This window comes from Suncus etruscus, chromosome 6, assembly GCF_024139225.1.
Source record: "Suncus etruscus isolate mSunEtr1 chromosome 6, mSunEtr1.pri.cur, whole genome shotgun sequence".
Lineage (NCBI taxonomy): Eukaryota > Metazoa > Chordata > Mammalia > Eulipotyphla > Soricidae > Suncus > Suncus etruscus.
In genome coordinates this window covers 16,891,135-16,906,138 of record NC_064853.1, presented here as the reverse complement: position 1 = coordinate 16,906,138, position 15,004 = coordinate 16,891,135, and the positions used below count along the sequence as shown (strand labels likewise).

General features: G+C 42.3%; 1 protein-coding gene across 4 annotated transcripts in view; it reads left to right on the top strand.

The window, feature by feature from the left end:
* The window catches only part of NFIA (nuclear factor I A), a 400,594-nt gene that overhangs the window by 269,754 nt on the left and 115,836 nt on the right, over positions 1–15,004 (top strand). For all 4 annotated transcript variants that reach the window (XM_049774403.1, XM_049774402.1, XM_049774401.1 and 1 more), the window contains exon 5: positions 13,927–14,044. In XM_049774403.1, the coding sequence (XP_049630360.1) occupies positions 13,927–14,044 (118 nt within the window). The remainder of the gene's footprint in view (positions 1–13,926; positions 14,045–15,004) is intronic.

Genomic DNA, 15,004 nt, shown 5'->3' with positions numbered 1-15,004 from the left:
GCCTGGAATTTTGAAAAGCCGAGCTTCTTCTCTGTACACTGTGGCCAGCCTGAGAGTCCTTGGGTGTGAAAACCACTCTCAGTTACCCAGACTGATTTTTGGTTCCTGCCGCACTGCTGTAGAATCTATTAAAAATCCAGCAGCTGAGTTGTCCTGGCTCAGCCACAAAGCCTGGCTGCTGATGGCTTCAGGATCCCCAGTTACTCCTCCAGAGGAGACAGAGCACAGAATCCAGCCGCTGTGTCTCAGCCTGGCATGAGGTGGCACCCTAGTGGCTGCTTCCTGCCTTGGAAACAGGCACTCTTCCTTCCTCGGGGCTCTCTGGCCTGGGATCACTGCTAAGATTTACAGTGACTTCACTCATTTGCAGAGCACACCCAGCCCCCCCATTCCCCCAACCCCTAGATCCTTGTTGCTTTTCTGAGCCCCTGAGCTGTAAACTTGACATTTCTGGCCAGCTGATAAGTAAGAGCGATTTCTAATATTCTAACCTGTTTTACTGGAACCGCCCACAACACAATTATTGCCACCGGATACAATTAAGAAAACTGAAGCTCTTTGAGAGAAGGAACAAGCCCAAACTTGAAAAAAAAAAAAATCACAAAATGATCTCGCAGCAAAGATCTCCGGAGGAAATTGTTCGTCAAAGAGCTGCAGTGGGATTCTGTAGTTTTATTAAAGTCACAGGGCTTTGAAACTTGCACCAGGAGCTGATCTGTTTCTCTGCTGGAGCAACAGGATAGCTGGGATCCTCTCTCCTGAAATTAATTTGAAGAGCTAGGTTTTAAATTAAGGAATCATTTGGGCTGGAGCATTAAAGGAAGAAACAGAAAGATTATCATAAAAAATGGGCTGCAGGCATAGCAAGAGCAGCTGTGTGACCTTGCCTTTTTTTTTTTTTTTTTTTTTTTTTGCTGGCTATTACACAATTCAATGGCAGTCCACTCAAACTCTGTGCCCGATCAATATCCTATTAAAGCAGCAGAAAAAGTCTCCATAAACTTAGTGGTTAGCTATGTTTATAAATGGAACTCGGCATAATTAGATGGTCAATAGCAGGTTCTACTAGTAATTTTAAAATGAACATCACACATTTTCTATCTGTAGTCATCAACTACAGAACTTCCAGGGTCTGGCTAGTAGCAGACAAAAAGAGTGGGAATCTCTTTACAAATAAATATCCTGGGCTCTGGGGTCCAAAAGACAACTTTATAAAAACCAAACAAAACAAAATCTATGGAATTTACTGAAATTGTAAGTGCCCATCAGTCAGCCATCTGAGTTTTTCAAAATGTGCCTAAGTCAGATTAACCTGAAGATGACACTGCAAAGGTTGCATTTCCTAGTTTTAATCACCTCCTCACAGAGAGATAAAATGATAAATATCACCCATACCCTGAGGAAGAAAAATATCCGTCTGGCGGGCTTAATTGAGTGGGTTTCCTCTACTATAATTCAATAAAATTTCAAAATAAATACTGAAATTGAATTAGCTCAGAAGAAGATTTTGTTGGATGATTCTCTTCCCCCACCCCTTTTCATTTTTCTGGGCCTATTTGGGGTGGGTGCATATTTGTACAGTGATACTGGCAGCACATGGCATGGATGGGTGGGTAATAGAGATGGGTGTCTAGCTACTCTTTCTTCTGAACCCAGCTGAAATTCTGGGTGGCCTCACCTGATTCTTTCTGTCCATTCAGAAAAAGTCTCATTAAGTCAGAGGTCTTCCCCCCTTTTACCTAACAATGGAAATGGAAATGTGTGTCTGCCCTTAATCTCCCTGTGCACTGGCAGCAGCGTTATGATGTCATGCTGCTCCAAGGGAAAACTCCAAGGCAAGAGTGAACTCCTGCCACCAAATGATCTGCCAGCCAAAACTCTGCTTGTAGGTCCAGCCCTTCCATTTCATTCCAGGCCACTTTACCTTTCTGATTCAAGCTGGCAGTGAAGTTGCTCCTGGCAAGGTTTTTCATTTAAAGCAGAAGCTCCTGCTACCTTTACCAGTTCTCAAATTCTAACTGGCAAGGTCTGTCACAGAGAATCAGCAGATGTAGCAGCTCAAGGCACACACTGGCTTGTTCCAATCTCTGTCCCTATGTTTGTTATTTCTACCTCTGTGTGATGCATTATATTAAATCAACATACAGAGGGCTGGAGAGATAGTATAATAGCAGACAAGATGCTTGCCTCAAGTGCTGTTGACCTGGGTTCCATCTCTGACTTCACATGTGGTTTCCATGAGCCCAGCCAGGTATAATTCTGAGTTCAGAGCCAGGAGTAAGCCCTGAGTACTATTGGATGCACAAACCAAGAATAAATAGATAAAGGAAAATCTATGTATAAGATCACCTCTCGATATCATTAAACAGTCTAGACTAGAACACTGGAAATTGGGTTCTGTCAGTTAGTCAATAGGTATATGAATTTAGGTAATATTGAGCCTCTCCCAGCTCTGCTCTCCTGAACAATAATGATTTAGGCAGTCAGCAAATATTTATTAAAGGCCAACTCTGTGAAACCATTCCCTGAATGCTGGAAACAGGGAACACAACTGAGAGGGATTCAGTATTACCCATAGTCATATATTAGCCAATCAATTTTTGAGTCTGAAGTGAACTCCTCCCAGCTGTGTTCTCCTTGTAGGCAATAATGATTTATGCACTCAGCAAATATTAAGTGCCAACTGTGTGCAGTACCATCACCTGCATGTTGGAGACAGGGATGCTTCTTGGGAGTGCTTTGAGCGTTACATGAGAGAATATCAAGTCTCTACAGCATCCCAGCAGTTGTACAGCCACTATGGCTGCTGTGACCATCACTAAACAAAGCTTCTGGCCCTACATTTTTATTGTGTGCTCAGATGATCGCCTGATGCATACATTTATTTAAAACATGTGGGTTTCTCTATCGGTTTACAAGAACTGATTTAACAGTTTATGCTCATGAGTGCTAGAGAAATAGTATAGCAGGTAGGCAGTATAGTATATGGAAACGCCCATCCCCTGGCCTCCCATATGGCAGAGCCAAAAGTAAAACCTGAGTCCTACGGGTTGTTCCCACCATCAACAACAAAATAAAAAAAAAGCAATTATATTCAACACTTAGACTATTCTAGTAGCCCATTGAGAGTTGATAATTCTGTTAGAATGAGAGCTCACTCACCTGAGATCTGTGTCATCTGACTTAGGAAGCGAAGGAATTTGGATTTTCCATTTTCAACTAGCTTTTGCACTGTTCTGGAAATTTTACTTCCAGGGTTTCTAAGTGGAGAACAAGATGTTTTAAAAATGTGCTGTCAAACGCTGACACAATAACGACTTTTTATATATCAAAGTACACCTGGGTTATTTTTGTAAGTCGTATTTAGTTCTGTAGTAAAAGATTGTTTACTCTTGTATCGTGGGTGTCACTTTCCCCGTGAGTAACAGCAGCATGCTGGTGGCCCTCACTGGCAGTCTAGTTTTCACTAAATCTTTATTTATGTACTTATCAACCTCAGCTGTTTGTTGAAAGCAGATATACATATCCTAATAAGTAACATCAAGGAGCTAAATGCTATTGGTGGTGTTTCTAAAAGACAGACAGAAACTCTATTTTATTCCACAATAAGATCTCAAATAAGAGGCCAGCATGATAGTACAGCAGGAAAGGTGCTTAGCTTGTGTGCAGCTAGTTCAAGATTATCCCTAATACCTGGAGTGATCCTTGAACAACACAGAGCCAGGAGTTAGCCCTAAGGACTGCGGGATGTAGTTCAAAAACTAAAACAACCAACAACAACCAAAATCAAAACAAAACAAAATCAGGAGAAAAAAATAATACTGGGGTTTGAGCTGAAATTCAGTATCCAAGTTAATGTTTAGAAAGACACTTGTCAGTGCTTGGAGTCCTCATTAGGCTACAAATGGTTCAATCATGCTCAGCCTCACCACCACTAGGTCTCAAGGTAGTTAATCTACATTGTGGCTGACCAGTATCAGCAGCCATGATTTTTCAATAACTGGGGGTAAAGGGTGTGACAAGATTGAGAACTATTAGTGTAGGCAGCTGGACCAGGAGGTCTTTGGGACAGGACTTCGTTGATGGTTTGGTTCTTGAGCAGCTAATGGCCCTCAAGTCCCAGGGCACTCTTGGTGAAGAAGCTGATGTTTCAAAGGTCTTTCCCCCGTTTATAGATGCTGGTGGTGAAAAAGCCCGATCAGGCCATCAGAGCCAACCCGTCAGGGAAGACTTCAGCCCCTGACTGCGGCTGTGTCAGATACTAAACAGGGACCACATTTGACCTCAGGCCGAAGCTGAGACGAGATGGTGCTCTAAAATGCAGAAAATCAATTGCATTCCCAAAGGTAGAAGCCACTAATGCAGCACAACCAGCTCGGCCTGCCCCATCGTGGTTCCTTCTAGCCCAAGGGGTCAGGCCCTTACTGTGATATTTGAGGTCCAGAGATGCAAGAAAGAGAGACTTTTTTGTTCTTGTTTTTATATGCTGGGTATTGTTGTGGGGTCCACACATTGATGAGGCCTGAACCCACATACAAGGCCCATGTTCTACCACTAGAGTCATTTCACCAAGCTGAAGGTAAAATTTTGCCTGTAAAGTGGTATGATACTTATTCTTCTATTGCTACCTGTTAGATTTTATTTTTTTATTTTGGGCCACACCAAATGATGCTCAGGGGTTACTCCTGGCTATGTGCTCAGAAATCGCACCTGGCTTGGGGGACCATATAGGGCGCTGGGGGATCAAACCATAGTTTGTTCTGGATCAGCCACGTGTAAGGATGCCCTACTGCTGCACCATCACTTTAGCTCAAACCTGTTAGACTTTATCTCCCCAGTAAAGATGTAAGAAAGCTTGGGATTTACTAGACTGGGCTGCAATACTGCATCTTTGGCAGATACCTTGGAAAAATATGAATTCAGATCCCCATTCTGGCACTTAGGTTGTTGTATTATCTTGATCATGGTGCTCAAACTTAGAGCTCATTTTCTCATTTGGTAATGGTTCTGATACCAAATTTTTTTTCCCTCGGGGATCTGGCTAGTATCAAGGGTAATTGAAATGAGGTAATTCAGCAAAGAACACCTAGCACATTGCCTGGCTCATAATAAATGCCTGCTGGAAAATAATTCTTGCTGCTAACAAGATTGTATGATTTAAATCAATTCTGTAACATTTAGTTTTTTTGTGTGTCTCACATGGCATGGTAGGAAAAATGCAGAGTTAAATAAAAGAGAGTTCCTTTCTTTTAGAGTAAGTATGTATGTGACGTTGGTTTCTTTTAAGAGACCAGACCACACCCAGAATCTCTTAGGGATCCTTTAGTGATAGGAAAGGTAGTGCCCAGGATTGAACTCAAGGACTCAAACAGGCAAGACTCAACCACTAAAGCTACATTCCTTGTTCCAATATTGAAGTATCTTCGGATGTGAGACTGTGTTTCCTTTATAGCAATGAAGTCCCTAAGTACATTTCATTTGCAAATTTGAATCCCAATAATTTTTGTTCATGATAAATTTTCATGATTCACATTGTGAAGAGATCAGATTTAGAATCATGAAAGATGAATAGTGATGGGTTGCTCCTATTTCCCCTCTTCTACCCCAAATTGCTCCTACTTTATTTTTTCAAAAATAGAATTTTTAAAGAAATATGTATTTCTGGGTTAAAGAGTGAGTGGTCTTATTTGCAGCTGACTCTCGTTTGATTTCCTGTACTATATATCTGAGCACTGCTCATTCTCTTGAGCACAGTTACTCACTCCTGAGCACAGAGCTGGAAGTAGCTCCCGAGTACTTCTTTGTATGCTCCTAACCCTTTCTTTCTCCCCTCCAAAAGAAACGTGATTTTTTTCTGTTCACCTTATTCTTCCCACCAGCTGCCATAAGCCCATAAGCACACACACATACACACACACACACATCTCCTTTTCTCATGTGGGCACAAAACTGTTCTCTGAGCTGGGCACCTGCCAGTTTGCTGGCATTGGGCCCCTGAGACTTTCCTTTATAAAAAGCATTGCCTTGATCTTATGGTGCCAGGAAAAGTTTGAGTTCCCTTACAAGATATCCATGTATGAATGTAACAACTTTTATTTTTTATAGATATTTTAATTGAATCACTGTAAGTTACACATACAAAATTGTTCATGATTGAGTTTCGGTTGTAGTGTTCAACAACATTCACCAGAGCACATTTCCTGCCACCAATGTCTCTAGTTTCCCTTCCTTCCTCCCCATTGCCCTCTCCCCTGCCTGCCACTGTGGCACACATTTTTCTTCTCCCTCTACTTTCCTCCCCCTTTTCTTCCTCCTTCTCTCCTTCACTCCCTCTCTCCTGTCTCTTCCCACCCTCTCCCCACTTCTCTTTTAGATACTTCCCTTCTGCAATATTGTGACTGAAGGGGTATCATGCAATCTCATTTTTTTATGGATCTCTCCTATTTCATAAAACATGATTGAGCCTGCATTTGGTCAGACCTTCTAGAAAGGAAGGTTAGAAAAAGATCAGACCATAGTTTGCAGACCAGAAATCTGCTTGGCGAAGGAGTTGCTGAAGACTGTAGTGTCGAAGCTGCAGAGAAAGTACCTTTATGATTGATTTCCATTCAAGTCAGACTGACTGCAGTGTGGTCATTTTTCTAAGCCATCACTGCTCACGCTACAGCAATGTTCTATCTGCAGGGTGTCTGAGTTATAGCAGTCTAGGTCCCTGTTACCTCTTACACAAATTACTTACACCAGTTTCTTTTGGTCCATGCAAATTCATCAGTTTTACAGACCCTCATAGTCAGGAAACTGGCCGAGAGCACAAATAGATCAAATGAGCTAATTTTACTACACTTTATTATTATTATTATTATTATTATTATTATCATATTATTATTATCTTTCTAAAGACCCTGCCTTATAGGCAGTATTCAGGAAGCATTTCGTGGCAGAAGGCATATAACAAAGAAGTTGCATTTTCTTGCCATCAATGACTTTCCAAATTAACTCCCTTGAATCATGATTCCAGATTTGCTGGCATTTCCATGGCATTGTGGGTCTCACAGCTGTGCCTTTGATAAAAAAGAAGTACCAGTATTTTCCCCATGTTTACTCTTTTTACACCACTGACATGACCATTCTTATGAGATCTTTGCCACTAGAATGCACAACAACGCTAAATTGGGCCAGGTCCACAGATTTTATGGGTGACCACTGCCCTCCTCCCAGCACCCAGTCTTAGAATACAAATTCCCAAATCCTTGGGGAATACATCAGATGGATGTAATTTGGAGAAAGAAGAGTCACTTTCTATGTTGGCAGTTGGCTGTGCCATCCTAATAGTCTTTGGGGGCTGTGGGGGAAAGAGGTTGTCCATTGGCCCTAATTCCAAACCCTTCAGTTGCCACAATTGAAGAAGGGACCTCTCTGATGGCTAAGCACTAAAATGCAACCCCCATGAGGACAGTTGACTTTATATAGCTAGTCCACTGATGTATCTCAAACATCTAGAAGTATTCCTGGCACATTAAAAGCACTCCATAAAGATTTGTTGAATTCCACCAAATGCAGCCTCTCCATAGAGATGTGCCATTAGCAGCAAGCTAGCCATACCAGTCATTTAGTTAATGCTCCCCGCTGATTCTTGTTGAACAAGTTGTAAACTCAGTGCACTGTCATCTTGCGAGCAGAGTAGCTAGAAAATTTGGATAGAATCCCTCCCCCCTCATTCCACCCCATCATCATCCTTGCTTTCCAACAATGCAAGCCTGAGCAGATTGTCTCTGGTGGATGGCAGAAGTTCAATAACCACAACCTTATCCAACTACTAATGTGTGCAGAAGAGCAGGTCATTAAGAGGGTTGGCTACTAAAGTAACCCCTTTCTTCCAATAGCCCACATTACTATAATGATTCCTTAATAGCAAACCATTTATTAAGAAATGACACAAAGGCTACATTCTACTCATGAGAAGGAAGAAGGGGGAAGGGACAAATGATTTAGAGCATCTGAAGAGACAATTCTCCAAAGTTAACCTTTTGAGAAACGATGCCCCTGTATTTCAAATACATGCCTGATGTATTTCAACTCAGAGAACTTGCTAGTTCTCTAAGTCCTGAATATGGACTTTCATGCAGAACCAGTGGGCAATCTTGACAGCAAAGAGAGATTTCTAGTTTCATTTCTCCTGGCTTCAAGTTTGGGGCAGGGAGATAGGGAGATAAAGACAGTCATTCTTGCCTTTCCATATGAAGCATAATGAGACACATTGTGTATACAAAACTCTGGGAACCAAATAAATATTAGGCAGGATGCAGGATCCTGAGGGTTAAAGTTCACCTGGCATCCCTCTTGGACTTCATGACCCTGGAAAGTAACTTAATTTCTTTGCACCTCAATTTCTTCCTTGAGGAAGAATAAATGTTAGTCCTTGTTATGGGTTGGAGCTGTCCATCTCAGCAGTGATGACAGAGATCATGGTGGAGTGTCTGGCTTCTCCTGTAGGCATAACTAATTAGCATAATGGGAGGTCCTGCCAGTTGGCTATTGGCAGGACTGGGATTCCAGAGCCTCTCTCTAAGATTCAAGCCAGCATTTTTCCCTATGCCCTGGGATGTCTTTGTAGGCAGTGTTCAAATGCACTCAGTCTTTTGGGTAGAAACTGGTAGGTTAAGAATGAAAAAGTCTATTGTCAAGTATACATGGTATAAACTCGTGGAATAGAGGGGATTCATTGGGTTTGGTTCAGCCCTTCCTCAACATTCCTGGATTGGTAGGGGCTCCATCATCTCTGTAACTCACCTCAGAAAGCATTTAGTCTTTCACTTCATCACCCAACTTGATATCCTGGGAAGACATGGATGCTGAATTCTTGACATATGTTGGTTATTTAATTTGCTCAAAGAATTTATTATGTATCAAGCACATTAGACAACATGCATCTTAGTTTATTTTATATATTAGAAAATGTGGTAATTTGCTTATTTCTTACCTATCACAATGCAACATTGAAAAGAGGTCTTTTATGCTTGTTTACTATCTGAGAAGAGACAAATATCCCCTCTGAATACTCTATTTTCTTATTGGGGGAATTCCCAAGCAGTGCTCAGGAGACCCTTGAACCCCACCACCACCAGCAATTCTCAGCAAATCAGGTAAAAGTCTCAGTGTTAGACCTCAAGATGGGGTACTGCTTTGGTGGTGTCATGGATGATCTGGGTTACCCTGGTAGAGCTCAGGGGTCTCTTTCATATCAGTGATGGTTATTTTCCTATTCCTCTCGCCAAAACTCCTGCATTAACCTTGCATATGATTTCTCCAATATGCAAAACCTTTGGTCCCCATCTGTGTGACATCAAATATCCTTTCATCATCCTGATCTTCTTCACGTGTAGTTTTCTTTTCCCAGCTCAGAATTTGTCCCCCCCCTCTTCAAATTCTTGTCTTTTTTAAAGCTAAATACTATTAACAGTACAATTTTCATGATGTATAAAACATCCTGCCAGTGTCCCAGTGCCCCCCTTCACTGTTATTTTGATCTCTTTTATAACTTCTCTGACATTTAACCATAAACACACACACACACACACACACACACACACACACCAGCTCCACTCTGCTTCTTTCCATCCTAACTAGCATGAAGGTTTCGCTTCAGGGCCAATGCTTCCTGGAATCCCACTTGTCTTCTGACCTCACAAGTCAGTGTGATCTCTGACTTCTTTGAATGTCCCTGACATTCTCTGCCTGTTCGTCAGACTTTCAGCACATCCAGCTTACATCAAAGGGTCAGGTGCTGTTATCCTTCCTCTGGCACAGAACCCTGATGGGGACAGAGACAAGACTGGCCTTTTTGACATGTCAAGTTCAAGGCGCCCTTGCCTGTGAGAGTCAGACTGGTGCTGTCAGAAAAGCAGAGCTTCAGGCTCTGACCCTCTCAGTTTCTATTTCGTCTCCCCGCTCCTGGCCTTTCTATAAACTGGGGCAAGTTGTTTAACCTCACGCTGAAACTTAGTTCTTTTCATTTTAGAAGCAGAACTGCCTTGAAAGTTTGCTTGGGAGAGATGCTAGCTGCTATCAGTATAGTCTGTCAGAGCCTGGTTCCTCAAATGTTCAGAGGAGTGAGCCTGGAATTTCTGCCTTTGAGGGGCCAGCAAGATAGTACAATGGGTAGGACATTTGCCTTGCATACAGCTGACCTGGGTTTGATCCTGACATCTCATATGGTCTGCTGAGCCCTGCCAGGAGCGATCCCTGAGCAGAGTCAGGAGCCATTGTGTATATCCTTTCCTCAAAAGTTACCCCTTTGAGCTCCTCATTCCTGTTTTCTGGTTGGAAAACCGAAAACCGGAGGGTAGGCAGCCCACCTGCAGTGCTTGTGAGCTCCCTACTTGCTAGTCTAGACTCTGTACTCAAGACTGCTTCTTCCTCCTCACTGAGCCTGTGTCCCTAAAGCTAAGAATTTGCCTCTTAGCATTTGCAGTGTGAATCCATGGGAAGTGAAAGCCAATTCTCATTCGGAAACCAGGTGAGGTTTTGAAATTCAAGACAAGTCTAAACCCACTTTTCAGGTTCTTGAATAACCCTCTCCCAGATGTCCCACTGGGGTTCAGGTAACCTTAAGCAATCTGCCTCAGAATACTGGGGGGTCTGGGAGTGAGGTTTACAAAGCAGTTGGCAGAAGGGGTGCATTGGATGATAAAGGGACGTATCTGTAGTCTGAGTCACTTTGGCCTACTAAGAGGAGAGTGCACCACATGCTTCTATTTCTCTTTTCACCTATTTTGGCTCCCTTGACATTTGTGTCTGTCCTCCAGAGTCATGTGCAGATCATGTACTTTGAAGCTATGTTCAGGACTTCTGCTGCTTTCTGGAACTGGTGAAGTTGATTTAAATGACTAGCCTTGCCTTTGTCCTTTGTGGTCAAGTGGTCAAGAAGGGAAACAGTCACATACAATTCAGATGTCAGGAACACTGGTAGATTATATGGGATAAGCAGAGGTACAGATGTATCATGGGTCATCTCTTCAGCTTTTCTGTAGCCCATTTTTAAAAAGTGTTAAAAGGAAGATTTGGTAAATAAGTAAGCTATTAGAATGATATTGGGGAGCTGGAGAGATAGCATGGAGGTAAGACGTTTGCCTTGCATGCAGAAGGACAGTGGTTCGAATCCCAGCATCCCATATGGTCCCCCGAGCCTGCCAGGAGTGATTTCTGAGCGTAGAGCCAGGAGTAACCACTGAGCGCTGCTGGGTGTGACTGAAAAACCAAAAACCAAAAAAAAAAAAAAAAAAAAAAAAAAGAGAGAGAGAATGATATTGGAATGATATTGGAGGATGGCCTGCACATTATTAATTAGAACTCTGTTTACAGTCTGCTATTGAGACATGTTTGGATTTCAGAACAAAAGCACAAGTGAATTTAAGAGTTTCATTTTTTTTTTTTGTGGTCACACCCAGCAGCGCTCAAGGGTTACTCCTGGCTCTATGCTCAGAAATCGCTCCTGGCAGGCTCAGAGGACCATATGGGATGCCAGGATTCAAACCACCATCCTACATGCAAGGCAAATGCCTTACCTCCATGCTATCTCTCCAGCCCCAAGAGTTTCATTTTTCATTTCATTGTGGACAAAGAGTATGGGTTTGCCAAAGAGTATGGGTTGAGTGTGGGAGCCCTGGGTTTGATCCCAGGTACTGTATGACCGACCTCCAGAGCATCAATAAGTACCAACCCCAGCACTAAGCTGGGAATAACCTCAGGTACTATCTGATGTAGTCCCCCAAATAAAATACAACTCATGTTTGAAAGATAGTAGTTCTAAAAGTTGGAGTGCTTGCTGAGCACGTGGGGGGACTGAATTCTATCTCTTGAACACCATCAGGAGTTATCTCCAGGCACAGAGCTAAGAAGAGCAATTTGACAACTCCCTCCACTATTCCCTTAGTCCAGAGCACTCACTTACCTTACTTTCAGCCAACCTGGGTTTGATCCTCAGCATTCCATATGGTCCCCTGAGCACTGTCAGAAATAATCCCCAAGTGCAGAGCCAGGAGTAAGCCCTGAGCACTGCCAGTTGTAGCTTCCTACCATCAACAACCAAAATGAAACCTGCAGCACCTCTCAACCTTTTTTCTATTTTTATTATGACACCACAGTTTGCAAAGTGCCTAAGCACTGATTCTTTACTGATCCTCCTTTTCCATTGTTACTGCCCTATAGAAGTCTGTGCATTTTCTTAATTTTTAACTTGAACTTAGGACACACCTCCTATTTCAGGAGTCTTCATGGCCTTTGAGCCCTTGATCCTCTTAGTAGTGTGTCCTATTTCCCACTGTCCTCTGTTCAGGGCTCTGTTCATGCCCCCTTGACTGGCCTTTATCCCAAGAGTGAAGCAGGATGACTGCCTTGGGAGCTTATGAACTTTTGGTTCTATTCATAATGTTTCTTCAAGATATCTATTAGCTCTTTCAAGGGTTGGTTTCTGCTGCCCATGTTTCACACTACACATCACCCCAAGTTGCTGTGTGCCTCTTGTGTTCCTTTTGCTTTATAAATAAAAGAAGGTCTCTTCTTTCAGGAAGGCCTCCCTTCTACTTTCTGCTTCTCCTCACTTCCCTTTCTTTGTTTTGTTTTTGTTTATGGATTCACACTGGGCCAGTGCTCAGTGCTTTTTTCTAGCTCTGCTCTGGTGGGCTTGGATGACAATATGCAATGCCGGAAATCAAACCCACATCAGCCATGTGCAAGACAAGTGCCGTACCCATTGTAATATCTCTACAGCCCCTACTTCTCATGTTCTATCTGGGTTCTCATGTTTGGAGATCCTTTTACTCCCTTGGCCTAGGCTGGGTTGAATGCCCACATTCACAGTCTATCAATCGAGGACCAGATTCAGTGTGGAACCACTCAGACACTATTGATTGTACCTTCCTGCCTTCTCTAGCATGGTTCTGAGAACCTATTTCTCATCTGAGCATCTCTTCATCTAACACAATTCTCAGAGCAATAGCTGTCTCTCAGTGACATCTGCCATATGAATGAAAGTCACTGTTTTGTGAATTTCATGATTATGTCATCTTCTTTGGGATATGAGCCTCTGTCCACATACCATATATCTGTGTACATATATGTTTGCTTCTCAATCCAAAGCTTTATTCAGTACAGCCAGTGTCTACTGCTCAAGCTTTTGTATCTTTTTCCCAACAGAAGTTGTTTGTACCCGTTGTGTTGCACCATTAGTTTTATAGAGTTCTATAGTATTGATAGATGGAACTTAGCTATTCAAAAATAGATCCTGTATAGCTGCTATAAACAGGGTCTCCAGAGGACCCCATCCTCTACCCCAGCACATAAGTGATCCTGAGAATCACATCTCATGTAGGAGCTGAATCTGAAAAAGCACAGTCACTTTGAAAACCAGCTGTCAGTTAAAGGGACAGCCAATTCGAAGGTCAAGGAGACCCAGAGTATTTTGGTGATTCAGGGAGAGAGGAAAAAATTATATTTCTCATCATAACAAGATGGGAGTAGATAGTATAGAATGAGAAATTTAAAGTTGAGAACTGATCCCAAAATACAAATGCTTAAAAGGTCTAAGAATCAAAATTAAAGCAGCCAAGGTAATGCCATTAAAAAATGTTTAAGATCACAACATGGTTTTGCTGAATGCATCCAAGAAAGTTGTAGCTTTGGTGGCAACTTAAGGAATCAAAGAAATGGAAAGGCCCATTAGGGGAAAATAAAAAAACATTTTTTTTTCTGATGTCAAAGATTTGTATTGGCAATAATGAATAGGACAGAATTCATTGCTGATGATTTGGGACATGCTTGCCATATAAATTCAAGAGATGTGTTAAGTACAATGAAATATGCTCCCATGGAACTTTTCCTCACAGAACTCAACTAATATGTCTGTTTTTCTTTCCATTTTTATTCTAGCACCAATAGCTGCAGGAACTGGCCCAAATTTTTCTCTCTCAGATTTGGAAAGCTCTTCGTACTACAGCATGAGTCCAGGAGCTATGAGGAGGTCTTTACCCAGTACATCATCTACCAGGTAACTTGGTGGCTTTTCACGAGGTTCTGTTCTGAGTCAGTCACTTATTGATGTGCCTGGGGCCATAAAAGATACTGGAGAAGTGGGTTTGGCACCAACAGTATTTCAGTCTCACCCAGGAGAGATGCACAGGCAAGTGGCAGTAGAGCAGATTCCAGAGAGCTGTGAGCTGGATTGTGTGGCATCCACTCAAAAGAGTTCAGGAACCCTTGAACTTGATCCAAAAGGAATCCCTTAGTCTCCTCTGTTACTGTTGCTGAGAGTTGGCAAGATGGAAGGAAAAGGAATGGCTTTCTGTGTGTGTCAAAACTTGAGTCCAGGCTGGAGAGGGATGGAGCTGGGAGAATATTGCTTGTTCACAGGAAGTTAAGGGCAAAGAAAACAGTAGATGTGTTTGACTTGTTGGGCTGAAAGTGTACATTGATGATTCCCTTCCCAGACAAATCTTAGCCCCTGCCCTTTTCCTATTAAGAACTAAAGGGTATCATATTGTCTCTCTTTCTTTCTCATGTGAATACAGTACAATAATAGGGTGGGGCCCAGATCACAGACCCCCTTGCTCCAGCAGCCTTTTAGAAAGAGCTGGAAGAGTACAACCAGATAAGGATTTCTGGGTGTTTGATCTCCTGGGGGCAACAAAGCCAAAATCAAAATAAAGCATCTTGCAAGATCCTGTTGTCTCTAAATAACCAGAAGCAGAGAGAAGGGGATTAGGCATTAAAGCCATGGTATTCTTTTACAAATTGGCTTTAGCACTGGACTGTGACAATAAAGAAAAGAACGGAGCAGAACGATCTTTGAGGTCTGTGTACTTTGCAGAAAATAATGTTTGACAAAGGTATATTCCTTCTGAGGTAGAATTTTGTTTAAAACAATAGCTGAGTTACAGACAGTTTCCTTGGTAGAGACTCATTCTAAGTTTGACCTCATATAGTTTAGCCATCGTTTTTTGTATTAAAA